This window comes from Lontra canadensis, unplaced genomic scaffold, assembly GCF_010015895.1.
Source record: "Lontra canadensis isolate GAN:19392208 unplaced genomic scaffold, GSC_riverotter_1.0 scaffold63, whole genome shotgun sequence".
NCBI lineage: Eukaryota > Metazoa > Chordata > Mammalia > Carnivora > Mustelidae > Lontra > Lontra canadensis.
Genome location: NW_022631057.1, coordinates 10,098,300 through 10,117,889, shown reverse-complemented (window position 1 = coordinate 10,117,889; position 19,590 = coordinate 10,098,300). Strand labels below are relative to the sequence as shown.

Genomic DNA, 19,590 nt, shown 5'->3' with positions numbered 1-19,590 from the left:
CTGAAATTGATGCACTCCTAAATACAGATATTCTAAAACACACCATACGCTCTAAAGATAGGGAGGAAAATGCCAAAGAAGCCAGTTGCCATCTTCCTCTCACATCCCTCCCATCCCATATTCGCTTGCCTGGTTCTTTCCTCCCCCCCAACACTAGCATTCTCTAAAGCAGTGGTCTCTAAGTAGGGCGCATACATCCGTCTGCCGGAGGTGGGAGAAATACCAGAACTTTTTATATTACTTCATCCACTTCCATTTCTTGCCTACCTTACTATGTAAATAATACTAGCATTGGAGGTACTAATAGTAATGCAGTAGTACTGCGGGTAAATATTTATTATTTATCACTGGGGCTATGTATTTAATTTTTCTCCAGGCTGAAGATGTTACTGGAAATTTCAATCTGCCCCATGGAGGAAGAGCCCATCCCTGCATGTCCCAGCTTGTGGAAAAATGGATAATACTTGGTAGAACAAGTCACTGACCCAAGGCTTGGGAAAAGGAATGTAAGAGATCTTAGGGTGGCAGGAAGTGTTACCCCAAATCTTGCAGTTCATGAACCAGAACCATAATTTGGGCTGGATTGTCTTAAAACAGATTCTTTCCCTTCCTGCTTTTTATTCCCCAGAGAATCTCAGCTCCCCAAACCTAGCGGCTGCTCAGTGATTCTGTGAGGCAAAGATGCTAGCATCTTTTATCAGGAGCATTCAGTGAGCGGTAGCAATTACCACAGAATGAGGCCAGGCCAGAGCCTCCCCAGACAATCAGATGTACAAGAGTCACCTTCACCTTCCAAGCCCCCTCCCCTCCCTTGCAATCCCTTCAGCTTAGGTCCCTGTCCTGGCTGCTTCCATCACACCCAGCTCTTCCCCATCATAGCAGCGTGACAATGTTTCTGAAATTGCCTTAGTTTCTGTGTATCCTCTTATCAGCTCAAGGGAAGGAGGGACCGTGTCTGTTGTATCTGCCATGGGGTCCCCAGCTCCTGAACATGGCTGAAAGGGAACGGAAAGCCCTTTGGATCCCTGTCACGGCCTCCGCTCTGCAGAGAAGTTGCGGGGTACAGAGGGAATGTGAAACAGAAGTTCCCACCAACATTCTGCTCCACTCGATCCAAATCCACAGCAATCGTCTTTAGCTTTCTGAAAGAAGCCCACAGGCAATGCTTTATTATTCAGTCAGGGCTTCCCTTGTCTGCCCTTTCAGGTCTGGGCCCAGACTTTCCTCCTGATTGTTGGCCTAGCTCCCCTTCAGGAGACATCACTCTTCCTCCGAAGAAGGCAAGCAGAGCTGAGGACCAATGTGGAGAAGTTCTACAGAGGAAGAAGGATTCATGCAACTCTTCTGTCTAGACCCAAAGAATCTCACGAGGATTGTCTCTTCTTCCTACACACAAAGAGAGACTGAGTCTTGGGAAAATGACTTTTTCCTTCTCCCTATGCCCCAGAGATTGCCTTTCCAGAGTCACAAAGCTCACTGAACCACAGAAAGCCAGTTTGGACGTCAAAGCCTATCCTCCAGGGGGTGCCATCTAGACACTCTGCTCTTTGGGTGATGGAGACACTGGTTGGGGAGCGGGTGTTGGGGTGGGGCCAGAGGAGATAATAGAAGGCGGGGCATGAAGACATTGGAATGAAGAAAGAAGCAGGAGGACTAACCATTGGTGTGAAATGCTCAGATTTTCCCTACATGAAGCTGAGGCCAGGCAGCTCACTCTCTCAGGAGCCACAGCCTCAGGCCTGCCTCTCTGCTGTTGTCTGACAGAGCCGTGAAGGCGGAGGCCTTTAGTCACTGAGACACAAGCTCGTATCTTCTTTCATGTCTCTCCCACCCCTTCTGGTTTCCCTAACTTTCCTTCCCTTTTTTGCACACACTCTCAGCCTGGCGTCTTGTTGTTACTGGACGCTGTGGAAGCCGAGCGCCTCCCAGCATCCTCGCGTCTAACCAGCTCTCGGCCCCTGAGGCAACGGCTCTTGCTCCAACTAGCCCCGCATGCTCAAGGCACATAAGCTACTATTACATTAATATTAGCACTGCGTCACAATTAGACATTTTATCAGGCCGTGAAAGATAAAACAAACTTTTAAGTTATCTCTGCTTCATCACAGTCTACCCAGTCATAAGAATTTAGGCGGGTCATTTAAGCCTTTGGGCCTGGAAGGGGGCATGAGGGATGAGTAGCACTAAATCCCCCCCTGCCTCCACAGTTGTGTAAATCTCCAATAACAAAACCACGTCAGTGTCATAAATATTATAAACCCCAAGTTCCATTAGGCCCCTTACTAGCTATGGTGTAAAACAATCTGTCAAACCTACACAAAAGCCAGCAGAAAATAAAAGGGAAGGGTCATCCTCTAGGAACCTGTCTCCCCAGATGTCACCAGGTTTCCAACTGGCAGAATTCAAGCACCAGGTGAATTTCTTTATTCTTATTCTTAGTCCGCAGGGGCCTCCCACGGGTGACAGAACTATGCATGGCTGTCAGGCACCTCAGTGTGGTCTTCTGTGAACTGGCTGGCTTTTTATAGCATCAGCTCACCGAGGCACCCGGATAGTGATGCTCTTTTCTCAGCCTGCCCCACTAAATAGCTCAGCGTCATCTTTGTCTGGGGACTTCTGTGTCATAGCTCTTCTGTGTCTCCTTTTCGATGCCTTTATTCCTCTCACACACGAGGAGGTCACTGTCGGCACTGGGGAGTAAATATTACTCAGGAGAACATTTTTTTCGCACACCCTCCAAACCTAGCTCCAGCAGCAACCCTCTGACAAGTCTTACACTGCAACAGATCAGGATACAGATTTATGATCTAAGGAAGCAGGGGGATGGCAACAGACAACGGCGCCCATGGTAGGGGTCCCGGGGTTCAGACACGGCCAGGGTCCAAAGCAGCAGAGGCATCTGCCATCAGAAGGCGTGGCTTTCAACTATAGGTCTGAAACTAGCACTGGGAAAGAATCAAAGGGCATTAACTACATCGATGCATCCCAGGTTCCAGCTGATTTGGACACCTGAGTTTCACTTTGTGAGAGAGACAGCTCGACACAAGAATCATGAATGGTATAGGAAGGGAACAAAGGTCCCGCCTAAATTCTGACGGGTGACCCCAAGCTCCTGCGTCTCTCAGCCAACATATAATACGAATAGCCTTTATTTAAGGCCAACACTACTAGAGAAGTGGCAGAATAAAGAAATCTTGCTGACAAGAAGTAAGCAGTGCCCAAAGGGCAGTCATTAGATTCTAGCCAGAAGGCAAAGAGTGAGCCTCGCCAAAGCAGCTAAGCATCCGAACCAGATCTCTCCGACATGAAGAGGTGAAAGGAGGAAATGGCCACCGGCTAGGGGAGCCTTTCCAGAGAAGGTAATACATGGTGCTCCATGGCACTCGCGTTCCGGCAAATGGCTATCAGACACATGGGCTCTGTTTTAATCTGAGACAGCCCATCTATTGAATACCCATTACAAGCTTGAGCACGGCACACACATCATATGTATATGTAATCCCAATGATTAATTCCCATAACCTGACGGGCTAAGTGCTAACATCAGTTTCAAAGAAGAAAGAGACTCAGAGAGGCTAAGAAAACTGTTCAGTGATATGAACACTAGTAACTGTAAGCTAAAAAATGATGGAGCTAGAGTTTGAACTCCTGAGAGATAGGAAACTGAATTCTAGAAGGAAAGAGAACAAGGAGGGCAGCTCTGTCTGATTGCAAAGAAAGCAAGACACGGGCGATGTACAGAAATAGACAGAAACCTCTCTCTCTCTTCAATCCTGAAGAGTCTGAACTCTAAGTCACAAACTTACAGCACTGGCCTGGGGTCAAAACTTCTTCGACTTGGCAAGAAAAATGATACAGCCTCCAAGAAAGGCTCAGAAATAGCACACTTCAAGAGGTTAAAGGAATCTAAAGGGCGAGATCTTTGCTCTGTCTCGTGCTGCTCAGCCGTGCCCTGCCTCACTGACAGGACCAAGTAAGAACCTGTAAGAGGGAGGCTATAACCATGTGCACGTGAGAAAAGAAGTTTCCTTTGGTTCTGTCTCCATTTTGAGGAGGCAAAATGTTGTGTTACCATGGCTTATCAGGCAACTGAACTGAGCCAGGAAGCATGAAGCCAGGTTTCCCCTTCTCTTTTAAGAATAGATTAAGAAGAACGACTCGTAAAGCACACCAGGCGGGGTTGAAAAAGTCATCAATAATTCCCCGACATGACACAAAGCGAATAATCCAAAGACATGGTAGGTGCGCCCCATATACCCTATGACTTTCCACCCTATTCCTGACTGTCCACGATGGAGAGGAGTCGCACTAGGTCGATGGACTCATCCGTTGTTCCGGTGCCCCTTGTCCCCAGTCACACTGTACCATCAGTGTGGAGCAGAACCGTATCTTAAATTCTTTTGTAATCAGAGACCGATCCTGAATCAGAGACTTGATTGTTTGCTGATAAAAGCATCTAACACAAGCATCTGTCAAATAGAGACGAACCGTCTCCTTTCTGTACGTTGATACAGAAAAAGGAAAAAAAGCTTGATCTTCAGAGAACACCATCCCTAGGAAAGAAATGGCTCTCCACGGCCTCACCCCCCATCGGTGCTTCAGAGACCACGTTTTTCGCAAAAGACACAGGTACACCAGGCAGGTCTCTCCCTGCCTCCTCCAGGAGCTAAGGAGGCCACGGTTTGGAACACCGGCCACCTTGCTCCGGGTCCCCGCCCCTGGTCCGGCCTTTACCTTCCACGGGGTTGGTTTTCAGTCTACTGCACAGATTCATCACCCCTCCGTAGTGGACGTTGATCTGGTCGATTCCATCAGAGGAACGCAGCTCCATGAGCTTCCTCAGTTCCATTACTGTGCAGCCAAAGTCCCCTTCGTGGCTCTCAACCATCGAGTTGGCCGGCAAGGCACGTTCTGTTGGGTTCGTCATTTTGCCTGCTGTTACCAAGCCCCTCGACCAGAGAAAACGAGGAGTTTCCCTTCAATTGCTCGGGAACTTCTGCCTTTCTGCCTCACTTCTTCTTACTTCTTGCTTCTCGGGGAGCCCAGTGAGGAAATAGATGGGACTAGAGCAGCCTCTGGCCCAGATCCTTTTTTGTGTGTGAAGCTTGGCAGCGAGAGGAGGAAGAGGATGGGGGAACCGAGTGGAAGCCGGACCACGTGTCACGATGATTGGTGTCCCCAGGGAGTGACGGAAGTGCTTGTCCAGGGTAGGTAGGTTCCTAGCTTAGACCAACTTGCCCAGATGGAGGTATAAACAGGATGTGCATGTTACCATGGAGGCCACCTTAGCAACAACCAGCGACGGCAGTGGTAGAGAGGCGGCAGGAGGAGGAGGAAGAGGAGGGCTCCCTGGATACTGCTGACAACTGGATCTCTGGAATAAAGATTCAAAGACAGACAAAAACAATTAGAACGGCCACGAGGACCAGCATCTGCGAGGGCAAGAGGGACTTATTCTAGCACAAGGGTTTAGGTGACAGTTGATGCCTAAGCCCAGCCGGTGGCCGAGGCCCGGACTGAGCAGACGGACTCAGGAGGGGCCCGCTCTTCCCTGGGAGGCCCCCGCAGCCTGTGAACCCCCTTGTAGAGAAGTAATTTTAGATACACCCCCGTCCTGCCATCACAGCGCTCTCGAGCCAAGGGACACAGATCCGGCCGTTCCAGAAACGAACAGCTCTCATGCTCTCCCTCGTCTGTTAGTTTGAGGGCCCCGCCATGAAATCCTTTGGTCTGACCTTGCCTCGAACGGGGGAGAAGAGGTCAGAAGAGGAGTCCAGACCAGAGTGACCTGGAGGGTGGCCGGCCAGTCTGCCACCCACACACCCTGTACTCAGCATACACAGGTACAAACCAGGAGAAATAACCTCATAGACAATGTCTGTGTCTTCTGGGGCCCCTCAGAATACTTAGCCTCTGGCCGGCCGGAAATCCCATGGCCCACCGCTGCCCTCAACAGGTCAGGAACTGGGTTTGAGTCTTGGAGTGAAGCCCCACCCCTCCAAAAAGCTTCCCCTCAGTCCGAAAGGGGAGGGTAAAATGAACCGGCCATACTGGGTGGAGCCTTTTTACATAAAGGGGACAGAAGGACCTCCGGGGAGAAGGAAGAGAGTTTAAGGGTAAATCTGAGAGTTAAAGTTACTGCGCTGGCAGGGATAAGACAGCAACAGTTCGGATAAAGCCCAAGGCCACAGCAAGGTCATCACGAGAGCAGTGTGAGCCTGCAAGTGAGCGAGCACTAGATGGTCTCAGACCAGCATTTCTCTCCTCAGAGAGCCAGAGCCTCCCCCTCTGACTCTGGGGAGGGGCCGAGAGCTAAGAGCAAGTGAGGCTATAAAGGGCTGATGGTGGCAAGGCTCATGCCCGCACTGTTCTTACTTCAGAGAGCAGCTCCTGCCTGTCACATGGGACCCACTGTCACACATCAGCCACTTGTTTATTTGAGAGAGAGAGAGAGCAGGGGAGAGGCAGAGGGAGAAAGAATCTTTAGCAGACCCTGCACTCAGCATGGAGCCCGATATGGGGCTTGATCCCAGGACCCTGAGACCATGACTCGAGCCACAACCCGAGTCAGACGTCTAATTGATTGAGCCACCCAGGCGCCCCCACATCATTTAAATGTGAAGAGGCTCAAAAAATATGAAGGGGCATTTTTTTCCCCTTTTTTTAAAAAGATTTTATCCATTTATTTGTCAGAGAGAGTGCAAGCAAGGGGAGCGGCAGGCAGAGGGAGAGATAGATTCCTCGCCGAACAGTGAGCCTGATATAGGACCCAATCCCAGGACACAGGGATTATGACCTGAGCTGAAGGCTGATGCCTACCCGACTGGGCCACCCAGGCGTCCCAAAGGGGCTCTTTCTAAATGTAGCACCAGAACCCACTGACTTGAGTTCAGTTACCAGGGGGTGCCAAGGAGCTCTGGACAGCCCCTCTCTAACATACAGATGACATCCTCCCTGCCAGAAGGTGAATGGAGAAGCACAAGAACCATGAGATAAAGGCTTGCCCCTTTTACCAGTTACTTTTCCAAAAATCACATGTGGCCAAAGCTGCGGCTGATTTCCATGAATCCTGTTCCCAGCAGGTCCCAGGGGATGGAGTTGGCTACACTCCTGCTTCCCCCCTTAGTGTACCCTTTGCTTCTTCCTTTTCCCAGAGATTTTTAGAGCGACTCTGGCCTACAGAGGGCTAAGCAGGCAGGGTTTTGTTTTGTTGTTGCTATTGTTTTCCAAATATCATACTGCCTTTCTTTTTCTTCTTTCTGCCTTTCTTTTTAGATGTCCAGCAGCCTGGGGAGCAGAGGTCCGGGAGGAACGTGAGGCAGTGCGTCAGATTCCCATCATCCCGCTGGCCCAAGTATTCCAGGGGTACCACAGAATGTCCCTCCAGTTCGGCCTCCCGCTTAAGCCTGGAAGCAGTGGGAAGGGCTCTAGCCATAAAAAACCCATCTTGACCCTTAAGTAGAGCTCCTTAACCTTTCAAGAGGATGTTGAGAACCGAGCTGATGGAGTGCTAAACCAGAAATCAGATTTTACTTTTTTCCTATTTATTTGTTTTCTATGTTCCTTGAGAGCAAAGGTGTGCACTGGTCTCACCCAGGGCTTTATCCCTAGTGCCTGAAGACAGCCCGTACACAGTAGGCATCCAGTGAACCTGACGTTGTTAAATACTTGGTAGCAGATTCTAAACTAGATTTACCATCTTCCCAGGCATCCTCTGGGCAAGTCTCTTGTTCTTCTTAAGGCTCAGTTCCTCCCGCCTTTACCTGGGGGGGGAGAAAAATGAGCCCTACCTTGTCACGCCATCCTCAGAAAGCGATCAAGGACGGCAATGAGAGCTAGAACTAGTGCCTGGAAGGCTTAGATGAAAGATGCCCAGTGTCCGGCGTGTCTGCTCTCAAGTGCTGGGAGAAGGCTTACTTTGATCCTAATGAACTTCTGGGATCTAGCCCTTTAAGCAGAAGGCCAATAAGCTCCTTGCGCCCCTCCATCTTTCCTTGCCGGAGGGAACTCCAAACCCTCAAAAAGAATGGAAAATTCCAAGCAGCTTCATCAGCAATAACCATTAGCTAGGGTATAACCACTGGCAATACCACTAGGCCAGGCAGCCTTAGATTTCTAGAAAGGGCCAAGTCTGAGTCAGAATTCCTTACTTTGACCCTCTCCTCAAGATATCAAAGAGGAGACATTTTTCACTCACTTGGGCAACCAGCGAGAAGAGGACACTTCAGACGCGAACGTATGAGGCGTGTGGTTTATGGGAACGAGGTTTGTTGCTTCAGGTTAGCTCTAGAAACGCGTGCAGGGGAGGGCAAGCACTAGAGTCAAGGCGGGTGGTGTCAGCTGGGGCCCTGGTTTAAAATGGGATCTCTAGGAAAGTTCTTCTGGAATTTGGAGGCGTTGCGGGGACCCATGCTTCTCTCTGAGCTCTTAGAATGTGAGTTCTCTGCAACTGCCGAGCCTGCCTGGCCCCTGTCCTTATTAGGCAACTGGCAAAGAATCATCTGTAAGCGCTCACACCGCCTCAGCCTCGGCCTTGGCCTCAGACTCAACGCTCAGACGCCTGGGAGGTACCACCTCTCATCAGGTCAGGATTAGTCATTTAGCTTGGGGCATTCTGGGTAAGGTATATTCTCACTCCCGGTTTCTAGCATTGTGCCTGCTTAAAGGATGATAGCATGGTAGAGCAAACCCTCTCCCATCACCTCCTTCAGGGGCAAGTAATCGTATTACTTTACATGATCGCTGAATCATCTCAATGTTTGTCTTCCTAAAGTTCTGTAACATCTGTTCTACAATTGGGATGACCTGTGAAAGTGCGGTCATGTATCAGTTCTAGGGAGGACAGCTAGGAGCGACCCCCACCCCGCCACTCCCTTACAGATGAGGACACTGAGGTCCAAGGAAATAAATAAGTGATTCAGTCTTTGGCAAGTCAGCATCCTTGTCTGACTGGCGCTCTTTTTGTGACACCTTACTCCTTCCCTCCTCACTTTGGGACAAACATCTAAGAGGTCCTTTAAAATGCAGCATCTCTGGAGTACAGAAAACATCCATTTCCACTTAGAGGAAATGTGGCCTCTTCCTCCTCTTTCTCGTTCAGAATCAACTACATTTACGTTACAGGGGCCGAAACAGACCCTCTCCCGCTCCCATATGCACCTGAGAAGCAAACCGCCCCCCACTTCCTGGAAAGTGATAAGCCTCAGGCCTCCTGGGCTTGCTCCAGAGCTCCAAACCAGAGCTGCCGGAGACAAGAACCGCACGCCCTGAGCCACCAAACCATAAACAATAGTCAGACACTCTGTTTCCTCCAATTTTGTCCAAGGAATCCCTTATTCTTGGAAGCTTTCCCAGCGCTAAGGAAGAGGTATAGCCCCAGACTACGAGGAGAAAGGGTAGCTCCGTGTAGGGGATAGAGTGGGGTCTTTTGAGGATCCAAAAGGAAGCCACCCCCCCCAATCTCCTCTGCCAAAGGCTCCTATTGAATCTGGCCCGATGCATGGGAAATGAAGTATGAATGGAAACGGGAGAAAGGAAACAGGAGGGGCCAGGAGCTGGGGAATCAGACTGGCTCAGCTCTGCAGCTGGACCTGCCTGGAATAGTTAAGGGTCACCCTCAACTCTGGCCTCCAGGCTGCACTGCCATGCGGGGAAGGAGGGAAGACTTCGAAGTGGGCTGGGGGTGGGGCGGGGGGGATGGGGCAGGGAGGCCAGTCCCACCTTAGATAGCACCAAACTGAAATATGAAACCTGTGCCAGCACCCCCCTCCCATACCCTGTTCCCTTCTCTCTGATCCAGAGGCTCCCTTGAGGCTCTGTTTTCCTCCCTATTTGCAGGAACAGGGAGGCAATGGGGTCAGGGGTTGGACAGGAGGGAAATAACAGTATTTGAGCGCCTACAACGAGCCAGGCACCACAGCAGGCACCTTATGTGGGAATGAGAGAGGTCAGAGGCGCGGGCGTGTGCGTGTGTGTTATATGGGGCCTGGCAGAGCGGCCGACACGGAGTGGCTGGTCCGTGCACAGCAGCTCTTATCATCACTGCGCATACTGTTTCTCGAATCCTCACCTGCAGCCCTGCAGGGAGGGCACTGCTGTGTCCTGTCCTGTCGTGGCAGGGAAACAGAGCCTCAGAGAGCCAGAATTTGTGCCCCAGGCTGAATCCAAGCCACCCTGCCTCAAGGACAAGGACCATCCTGTGACACAAAAGAAAAAAAAAAAAGCATGGCTTTACCTCCGAAAGCCTGCTGAGAAGGTCCACATAAAGCTTTCTGTGCCTTGGGGCATCTGGGTGGCTCAGTGGGTTAAAGCCTCTGCCTTCAGCTCAGGTCATGATCCCAGGGTTCTGCGATCGAGTCCCGCATCGGGCTCTCTGCTCAGCAGGGAGTCTGCTTCCTCCTCTCTCTGCCTACTTCTCTGCCTACTTGTGATCTCTGTCTGTCAAATACATAAATAAAATATTAAAAAAAAAAAAAAAAGCTTTCTGTGCCTTGCCCAAGAGCCAGCCCTAAAGGCTCTGAAACGGGGCAGGGGACCACCTCCTCAGTGGTGATTGGAGACAGAGACCCTGCTCTAGCCTCTCTCTCTCCTGTCTCCAGCAGGGGCATTACCTGGACCACCGTCTCCCGTTTCCAAAGCTTTACTTTGCCCTTCGGGCCCTCCCAGGCTTCTGAGAGGGCCATGCCCTGTCAAGAAATCCAGCAAGCGCATGACCAGGGCGCACTGCCTGGCGTGAAGCTTCCCTGGCCGGCCTTTCTCTCTGAAGGTCTAAACCCCACACACAGCTTCTCTGCTCCCTCCTCTTTACAGTCCCCTCATTTCCATGACTCTAGTTCTTGCCATTAAGGTCTGGCAGCCCATCCCCATCATGGTCCCAGGCTCTTCCTTCCCTCCCCGGGCCTGCCCTGCCCTGTGGCTCCCCAGTTGCTGCCCTGCAGAAGCATATCTGAGCACACGCCCTCCTTCAGTCTTCGGAGAACCTTTGGAGGCAATGGGGGAAGAAGGTCAGAGGCAGAGAACATGGGCTAAAGTCCGGGTGGTGGATATCACCCCCATTAGCATGCCCAAGAACCATGCCCATGCCAAGAAGCCCAGTGAGGGCCAGGGCATCAAAACCAGACTTCCGTACTGACCACAGGATGGCACGATGTGACCTGTGGTCTAGGCCCTACAACCCCATGCTAGTTCTCAGCCAGTTCCTAGGACCTGAGTTCTAGAGGATTCTCCCTTCCTGAAGAGAGAACCTCACCTCCTGGTTAGAAGGCAGCACCCACGAGGCTGGCTCACTGACCCCTCTCCTCCCCGTCTGACATGCTGAGCAAGCCTTCAGTCCCACGGCAGAAATGGAGTGCGAGAATCAAAGCCATCTTTCTGGAGAAAAGGGGTCACCGTCCACCCCGAGCCTCAGGGATCCAGAATTCTTCCTTCTTCTCCAGAGTCAGCTGGTACTTCTAAGTCAAAACTATGTCCATGCACACTCTGGCCCCATCCGGTACTCCAGGACGCGTCTCCCAAAAAATGATCATGCAAGTTCAGCCGGAGGGCGTGTGTAAGGGTGTTCCCTGGAATGTTACTGCTGGTGACGGCAACCTGAGATTCCCCGTCCAGGCATGGGCGGGCAGAATCTGTACGCTAGATAACAGCGGTTATTAGGCAAGAGTTAGAAACACAGATCAGATGTACACACGGTGATGCCAGTGATCTCAGAAACAGCGCTGGGGTGGGGCAGGGCACTTTGATGGCTTCTACGCAAATTAAAAACACACACTCTAAAAGGATGCTATCCATTTTAAGGGATGTATTTAAACAAAAAGATACATATGTATTTAAACAAAAAGATACATGAGGCCATGAGAATGCTGCTCATGGGCGGAGAAGGGGACAGATGTGGAATGTGGGTAACAGTGAGCGTGCAGAGGTGAGGGCCTCGTGTGGCCCAGTGATAAGAGGGGCCATGAACCAATGGTATGGTCATCCTCCTACTCTGCACTTGAGAGCTGAACAAATAAAAACAAAACCTACCATGATCCTGAAAACTTGCAATCCTAGAAGGGCTGTACTGTCTAAAATACGCCATGGCGAAGAGGACCGAACTTAACGGCTTCAGCAGGCAGGGAGAGGGAGGGCCCATCGAAAGCTCAAACTCTCTCTACACAGTGATACCAAGAATTGACCCAAGGTTGGTAGCCTGTCCCTAATCATCTGGCTTGCTGAGATTCAGCTTCTGTCAGAGACCCAGAAACCATCGAGATGAAGACAGGAAGCTTCGAGGCATGGGTTGGGACGCTAGAGCAGAATGTGCCTGAGAGGGCAGTGTCCCCCCTCTAGCTTCATCCTAAAATAGCATCAATCCATCAAGATGAAAAAGGGCAGCCCTTCAGGCCCAGAGCCACGGGGAATGTGCCCTCTTCCACAGAATCTGAGTCAATTTGGCTTGGGTCACTCCTGTGACCCCAGGGGTGCGGGGAAATGTTCACAGCAAGCTAGAGCTTAATGTGCAGGATGGAACCGTAACAATGACCGTTTCCTTCAGCTCTTAAGGAGGACAAGAGCCCATTTCAGGAGGGAGGGACAGGGCCTCATAGAAGGTCTGCTATTTAATGAAAAGGGCGCTGGCAGCCTCTCCCAGTCCCTCCCACCTGTTCATGGGAGATGCTCAGGATATGGGTTTGCAAGTCTATCTGCTTCTCATACCCAAGTGGGAAGCAGCTCCTCAGAACTGGGACGGGACACAGACCTTGGGCGATAACATGCAAATATCCAATATGTATGTTCTCTTGGACAACATACGTGGCCTTTCTTGGGGCTGCTTTCTGTGGTTTTTCCACATTTTGGTTCCAAGGGAACAAAGGGGCTTTTTAGCAGCAGGATTGGATCTTGGGTTATTTTTAGAAACAAATTTCAGCAGAGTCATGCCAGGCTGGTGAAAAGGAAGAAGAGGGTCGATCTCCCTTGGCTCTTGGAGCAGGATCTCATAGCTCCTAGGCTCAGGTGCTGGTGGAGTCCTTGGGGCAGTGGGGGAGAGGGGGGAGCCCCTGGCCTGGGACTGAGAAGGCACAGCTCATCCCCCAGGAGGGGGTGCTGCGGGCTGCGGCTCTGCCCCCAGAGCTGGCAGCCGAGGAAGCCAAGGACTATTCCTGAGTGACCCAGACGGCCGTCAGGGTACTGCACACTGGACTTTATGCCTGGGGGATAGGCCCATCACACCCCTCCCTTCCATGACAGTCTCCCCTGTACAGAGCCCAGAGAACCTCCCCCCTGCCCCCCAGGCCTCCTCTCAGCCCACCTATTTCCTGCAAGTCCCAGGCAGAAGAGCAAGGATTCCACTTGGAGAAGATGGTGGGCATCAGGAAATGGGGGATGCACTGACAGCCGGCCTCACAGCCCTGGTTCTGGAGCTCAGGTGAGCATCAGAACCTCTGGGAAGGCTGAGTACAACTTATGCATGGGCCCTGCTGCTGCCACCAGACTTTCTGATTTGGTGGTGTGAGGGCAGGCCTGGGAATATGCATTTCTAACATGCTCCCTAACAAGGGTGCTGCTGGTGCCCGTCTGGGGCCCACGGCAGAGGACACGGCAGAGGAGACAGAGCATCTCTGCAAAAAGCACCTCCCATAACACCAGGGGAGTGCCCTGCGTAGGTGTCCAAGGGGGGGCCTGGTTCGGACGGGGTTCTCGGACCTAGGCTGATGGCGGAGGCCCGGGAGGAGGTCCTGTCATGAACCCCCTCCTGTTCTTCCTTCTCCCAGAGCACCAGTCTCTACTTCCAGTCATCTCAGGGCTCCCCCTTTCCCAGACAGACCGCGATCCTCCCGTGGAAAGCTTCAGGGGGCAAGGAGAGTCCTTAAGAAAATGCGACTCCAGAGCACTTCCAGGGACTTGCGACAGGAGATAAGGCTTATCAGGAAAGTCAAAACAAGCTACCCGGTGAGCTTCAGAGAACACCCAGGCCTCTCCTAGGTTCAGGTGGAGCTAAGCCCCCCTGCACCCCTGTTTCCTACAGCCCACAGAAGAAGATGGGAGACAGAGTGGGCCACAAGCAGGTGATAGGAAACGTGGAAACCCAAGACGCCCAACAGTCGCTGTGGGCTCCCCCAGTGTTCCCGCCGCTGGCCCATCTGGACCCCAAGCTGCCCTCCCTGCCACCTCCCCCACCCCCCCTAGCCCCTGGGTGGGGTGGGTGCGGGCAGCTGTCCACAGCTCTGAGGCCCAGGCTGGGGGCGCGGCTGGGGGAGAAGCAGCTGTTTCCCTGTCGGGGTGACAGGCTGCTATAAACACGCGCTCCAGGTTGCTATGGCAAAGCGAGTGTGCAGCCTGGCTACGGTGAAGCTATTTATGTGCCTGTAATGGCAGAGTGGTCTGTTTTTTATTATTTTACTTTTAAAGCTTTCCTTTCCCAACCCCCCTAATACAGCTTAAAAAAAAAAAAAAAAAAGAACCACCGCAACTTTCTCAGGAACAGAAAGAGGGTAGCTGGCAAACAGAGTTTAGGACTCGGTCCTGGAAAGGGAAAGCTGATGTGAAGAATATGGTCCATTCCTTTCAAGCAGGGAATGTGTGTCTTCTTGCTCCTACCGGCCTGTGCCTCACCTCCTCAAGAAGGAAGGCCAAACTCCATGTCCTCTCTCCTCTGTGCCACTTAACGATATGAGAAGGAGACACAGCTCCTCTGTCTTCTATCTTCCTGTCAAAGGCAGGCTCCAGCCAGCATCTTTCCTCACACCCCCCTCTTGCCGCCCCCCAACCCCCACCATCAGCCCCCATTGGCTGCCAATGTCATCTGGGTGCTTTCCACCAGGAGTCAGGGGGAGAGAGCCCCAGAGCACCCCCGTGGCTGGAGGTCTGCCGGGACTGACCTCTAGAGGTGCCTCGGCAGGGACACGTGTTTCTCCACTTAAACAGAGAACTTCCATCCAATGCTCACCCTTCAGGGAGCTCTGGGGTGAAGGGGTGTCCTGCACAAGACGAGAGGTTTGAGTCAGGGTGGCAAGGACCCCCAGCTGGTGCCGCAGAGTTGGCACTCAAGGCTCAGAGGCTGAAGGAGGACCACAAGTGAGACTGATTCCTCCTCGGACACACACACACACGAGGGACCAGACACATGGGAAAGGTTTTGGACAGAGAAGGAAGGGAGTGATCAGAGAGTAGCCACTGGCTGGGGGCACTGTGGCCTTCTGCCCTCTCCACTCGTCCGACCCAAAGTAAAGTAACAAATAAAAAAGAAATGGGCTGTGGGACATAGGCAGCTCAAGAAGGGCAAGAGAGTGGAGGGAACTAGTCCATGTGGTAATCACACGTACACACACGCACGCACGTGCACACACGCACTCACACGCACACACAAGCACACACATGCCCCTAAGCCAAGAATGTGTACCAACTTGGTCAAACATGCTATAGGCTGACCATCACTAAATGACATCTAAATAAGAGAGAATCACCTTCCAGAAACAGTGGGTGGGAATACAAAAGATGCCACAGATTTTATCATCCCTCTTTCTCCTCCTTATTCCAGCTCCTTTTGGATTTGGTATATCCTTCAGAGGAGAAAAAAACACAAACAACCCTACTGCTGATGGGCATGTTCATCAGATAAAGTTAGGGCAGTATTAAGAAGAGAAAATCCCACAAACTGTTCCAATTCCTTCCATCTCGGATTATAACTGAGTATTTCCAGATGCCCCTGTAACTCTGAAAGGATATTGAGGAAAACAACTCCATGAGGAGGAGGAGAAGGAGGAGAGAGGACAGGAGAAGGGAGAAGCATGCTCGGCTGCCCCAGGAGAGGTCAAAGTCCTAACTGACAGCCCTGGTTAGCTGACCAAGTCTTGCTAGGAAAATCAGAACTTGGGACAGAATCAGTGCTGGCAACACCTTGGGGTCAAAAGAGCAGAGCAGTCATGGCTTTTAAGCCTGTCAAACCAACTGTCATCAACGTCCCATTGTTCCTGTAGGGCAAGAAGGGAGGAGGGAGGAAGGGAGGAAAGGGTCCAGTGTGGGGCACTGTCCCGGAGATCTCAGGGTATGAATTCAAGCTGAGTGGCCCTTCCTTAGGGATACATAAGAAGACAAAGAGAAGCAGACACGTCTCAGAACCCCCAAGGTAGAGGAAGCTTCCAAAAATCATGGGGCTAGAAAGAACATCTATTCAAAAAAGCCCAGATCCGTGGTGACAGACACAGAGCCCATTGTTGAGAGACACAGAGGGCCAGCGAAAGGGTGGCTCAGCTCCAGCCCGTCATTGTTGATGGAAGAGGCGAGAAAGTGGAGAGTTCTGTGTCTTACTCTTCCACATGAGCAGAAGGGTGGTCTCACCTCTCCACCCCAAGCCCCGTCCCAGTGCCTGACCTCACGTGGACTTAATGAGCGAACCAAGCTTCTCTGCTCCAGTTGGCTTCCATTTCCCAGCGAATGAGAAGTGTAGAAGTCCCAGAAGGGGACCCAAACTCCAGAGAGAATCGGTTACCTGTGAGTTCCAAGAACTACTCCTTCCCCACTTGCCCCATTCTCCCTCCTCCCTCTTGGGATCCTGAGAGACTGGCTGGATTGGCGCCTCTCTCGTTCTCCAGGACACGGTCCCAGGGATCTCTGGGAGCAGGTAGAGGCAGACCACCCATCGTTGCAGAAATCACCCACTCTCAGGGGAGAGGTAGAGGTAAACATAAAGAATTGAAGTTCACCCAACACGCATTTGATTCTCAACTCCCACACACAGCATTTTAAACACCACTGCAGAACCTCCAAGGAAAAGCCTGGGAGAATGATGGTGATGGTGGTAGCAGGGACGCCTGTAGGAAGTGGCAAAAAAGGATTCTTTCTGGATTATTTCTGAAGCACTGTGCTGCCAGAAATCATTGGAAAAATACCTAGCACCAAACTCTTTCGATCTCATTTTTCTCCCTATACCTCGGTTCCAAGCTTCTCACTTTATTTTTTTATATGTACATATATCACTTTCCCCCTCTCTCGCCCTCTCCCAGTCTACCAGTCTCCCTCCTTCCTTCTCTCCCTCCCTCTCTATCTCTCCCACCCAGCTCCCCCCACCCTGTCTATCTCAATCTCAAAATCTCTCATTCTCTTTCCGACATCTTCAGCAACAGCCCAGTTGGATGGAATTCCATTCTCCTTATGTAGTAGTTTCTGGAACCAATCAACCCTGTCCGGTGCACATTGGCACGAGGAGCAGAAGGGGCATGGGCACACTGAGAAGCAGGTGGGCAGTGTGGGGCTATCACCGTGAGCATTAACACAGCACGAATCCATGCCCCTGGGGTCATGGATGATGGACCAAGGGCACACAGTGTGAAGTCTGTGAGGCTACCCACATCCCCCCCCACAGCCTTCTGGAGGTTGCCTGGCTAAGCAAAGGCGTGCATCTAACTGTGCTTGAAGTACAGGCAAGTAAGCTACCACCAAGGTCCCAGAAGTGAGGAGCCCTAATGAGATGGGGGACGAGAAAGGATACGGGACCACTGCACGGATTATAAACTAAAGTCGGGATTGAGTATGCTCGGCCAGGTTCTCAATCTGGCATAAAGAAGGAGCCTGACGGAGGAAGGGGCTGGGAGCCTCGACAGACTGAAAGGCACCTGGGGGCACAATCTGACTCTGGCTCCTCTCAACGCGTCCACAGAGATGGAAAACTCAAGAACTGAACGGAATAAGCTGGTTCTGCCTCACCACAAGCTGCAAGATAATCCGTCTCCCACTTAATTTTCTCTCGAGCCTGTAACACATGGGTGGGGAACGGACAGATGGCGGCTGGATCCAGCTCCCAGGAAAGACAGGGCTGCCTTCTGTCCCACCGCTGTGTGAGGATTCGAGGATTCACGGGAGGGACCGTGACCCAGCCGAGCTGGACCTCTGCAGGGGTCTTTCGGTATCAGCCTAACGCTGGCTTCTGCGAAAGTCTGCGGGAGCACTCCTTCCCCCTGCGTCCCCAGGCTCACACACTCTGGCCAGCTGCTCCAAATCAGTAAGCTCCCCATCACCAGAGAACAACCCTCTTCGGTTGCGGGGGAGGGGTCGGTGCTCTCCCTTCAGGGTTTCAGCAGCTGAACCCTCCCTCTGCCAGCAGCCAAGTCCAAGGAGAAGCTGAGGACATGCAGTCGCTCTCCCTGCCCCACCCCCCTCCTCCAAGCAGCGCAAGAAAGAGGACTCCTCCGCGGGGGAAGTCCCAGAGCAGCGGGGCCTGGAAACTTTGCCGTCTAAGGCTGTGGAATTCTCCTACTGGGCTCCTGCAGTTAATCACTGTGGCTCCCTGGATGCCCGATTTGGGCTTTAAAAGGTAGCACCAGAGCAAGAAGGACAAACATGCTGAGGAGAAGAAAAAGAAAAAAAAAAAAAAAAACGGTGTTAGCGAATAGATAGCTGCCCCCACCGCCAGTCTTCTAATGGAATACGTGTGAGGAGGGCAGGAGAAGCAAAGAGCGGAAGAAAAAAAGCACAGACCACACTCCAGAATGTTCTTCAGGGCTCCCAGCTAACGTTGCCTGTGTTCATACTCCAGACCCTACAGAATATGTCGCTGCCACTGCTGACCTGCTTGTGAAAAGACTGTCTAGGGGCTGGTTTGTTGGAAACTTTCTCCCCTTAGCAAGTCTGAAAGATCAGAGGCTCTTGTCCCCCTTTGGAAAAAGGAGCTGGAGAGCTCACAGCTGCGAGTGTGAGGCTTTGGGACATTAACTTCCAAGATGGTGGAAATGGTCTCTGAGGCCAGGTTGCCATGGTTTCCAAGAGAACAAACAGAGGTTTGGATCTAAAGAGGGCTACAGGGGTGAACTGCCTTTTCTTCCTGTGGGAATAGTTTCAAGAGCCAAGAAAAGAGGGGGAAATGGTAAAATGCTGAGGTTACAGAAGGTTCTAGGGGAAAGAAAACGGACAGTCTTGACAGCTCCCATTCTTCACGGGGAGGCTAGGGTGGAAGGCCCCATTAATAGAACAACAAGGTACTTACTTCTCAGGGGCTGAGAAAAAACCTAGGAAGTAAATAGGAAGACAAGCAATCACGCTCTCAAAAAAGGCCCAGCCAACCAAACCTAGGAGGCAGGGCTGAGCTGCTTTGGGAAAGGCAAGGACCTCCAAAGACTGAGTTTTTCTTGCAAGCAGGGCAGGGAGATGACCATCCCCAGAAGTGATGTGGAGAGGTGCTGATCCCCAGAATTGAAGCCCATCCCACTGCCCACCCTTAATGCCCCACCCTTCCCAGGCCCCCCGTTAGGGCTCTTTCACTCTCTTTCCAAAGGAGCCAGATGGGGCAGAACCCTGGCCCGTGCCAAAAATGCTACTATGTCCTCCAAGCAGAAGCTGTCTGGGCAACAGGGTCACCCGGCCCAGGACTCCCCTTTCAGATTCAGGGGCAGCGATCCGCATCATAGGAGAACCCCTTGGCTGTCTCCTCCAGAGCTGGTGCCAGCTCAGCTCACACTGGGGAGACGGGAAGGAGACAGAGCTGCTCGGGACTCTGCCACACCTGGACGCAGCGACTACGGCAGCTCCGCAGGCGAGGGACCACGCATGCTCTGCTGCCTTCTCCAAGCTGAGCAGGGCCCAGCGTCGACTGACCACATGCTAGGAGGCAGGCCAGACCTA

At 52.0% G+C, this 19,590-nt stretch overlaps 1 protein-coding gene across 7 annotated transcripts in view; it reads right to left on the bottom strand.

The window, feature by feature from the left end:
- Window positions 1-19,590, bottom strand: part of ATP2B4 (ATPase plasma membrane Ca2+ transporting 4) — a 92,416-nt gene that overhangs the window by 43,152 nt on the left and 29,674 nt on the right. For all 7 annotated transcript variants that reach the window (XM_032878325.1, XM_032878329.1, XM_032878327.1 and 4 more), the window contains exon 2: window positions 4,735-5,374. In XM_032878325.1, coding sequence (XP_032734216.1) covers window positions 4,735-4,927 — 193 coding nt within the window. In that variant the 5' untranslated portion in view covers window positions 4,928-5,374. The remainder of the gene's footprint in view (window positions 1-4,734; window positions 5,375-19,590) is intronic.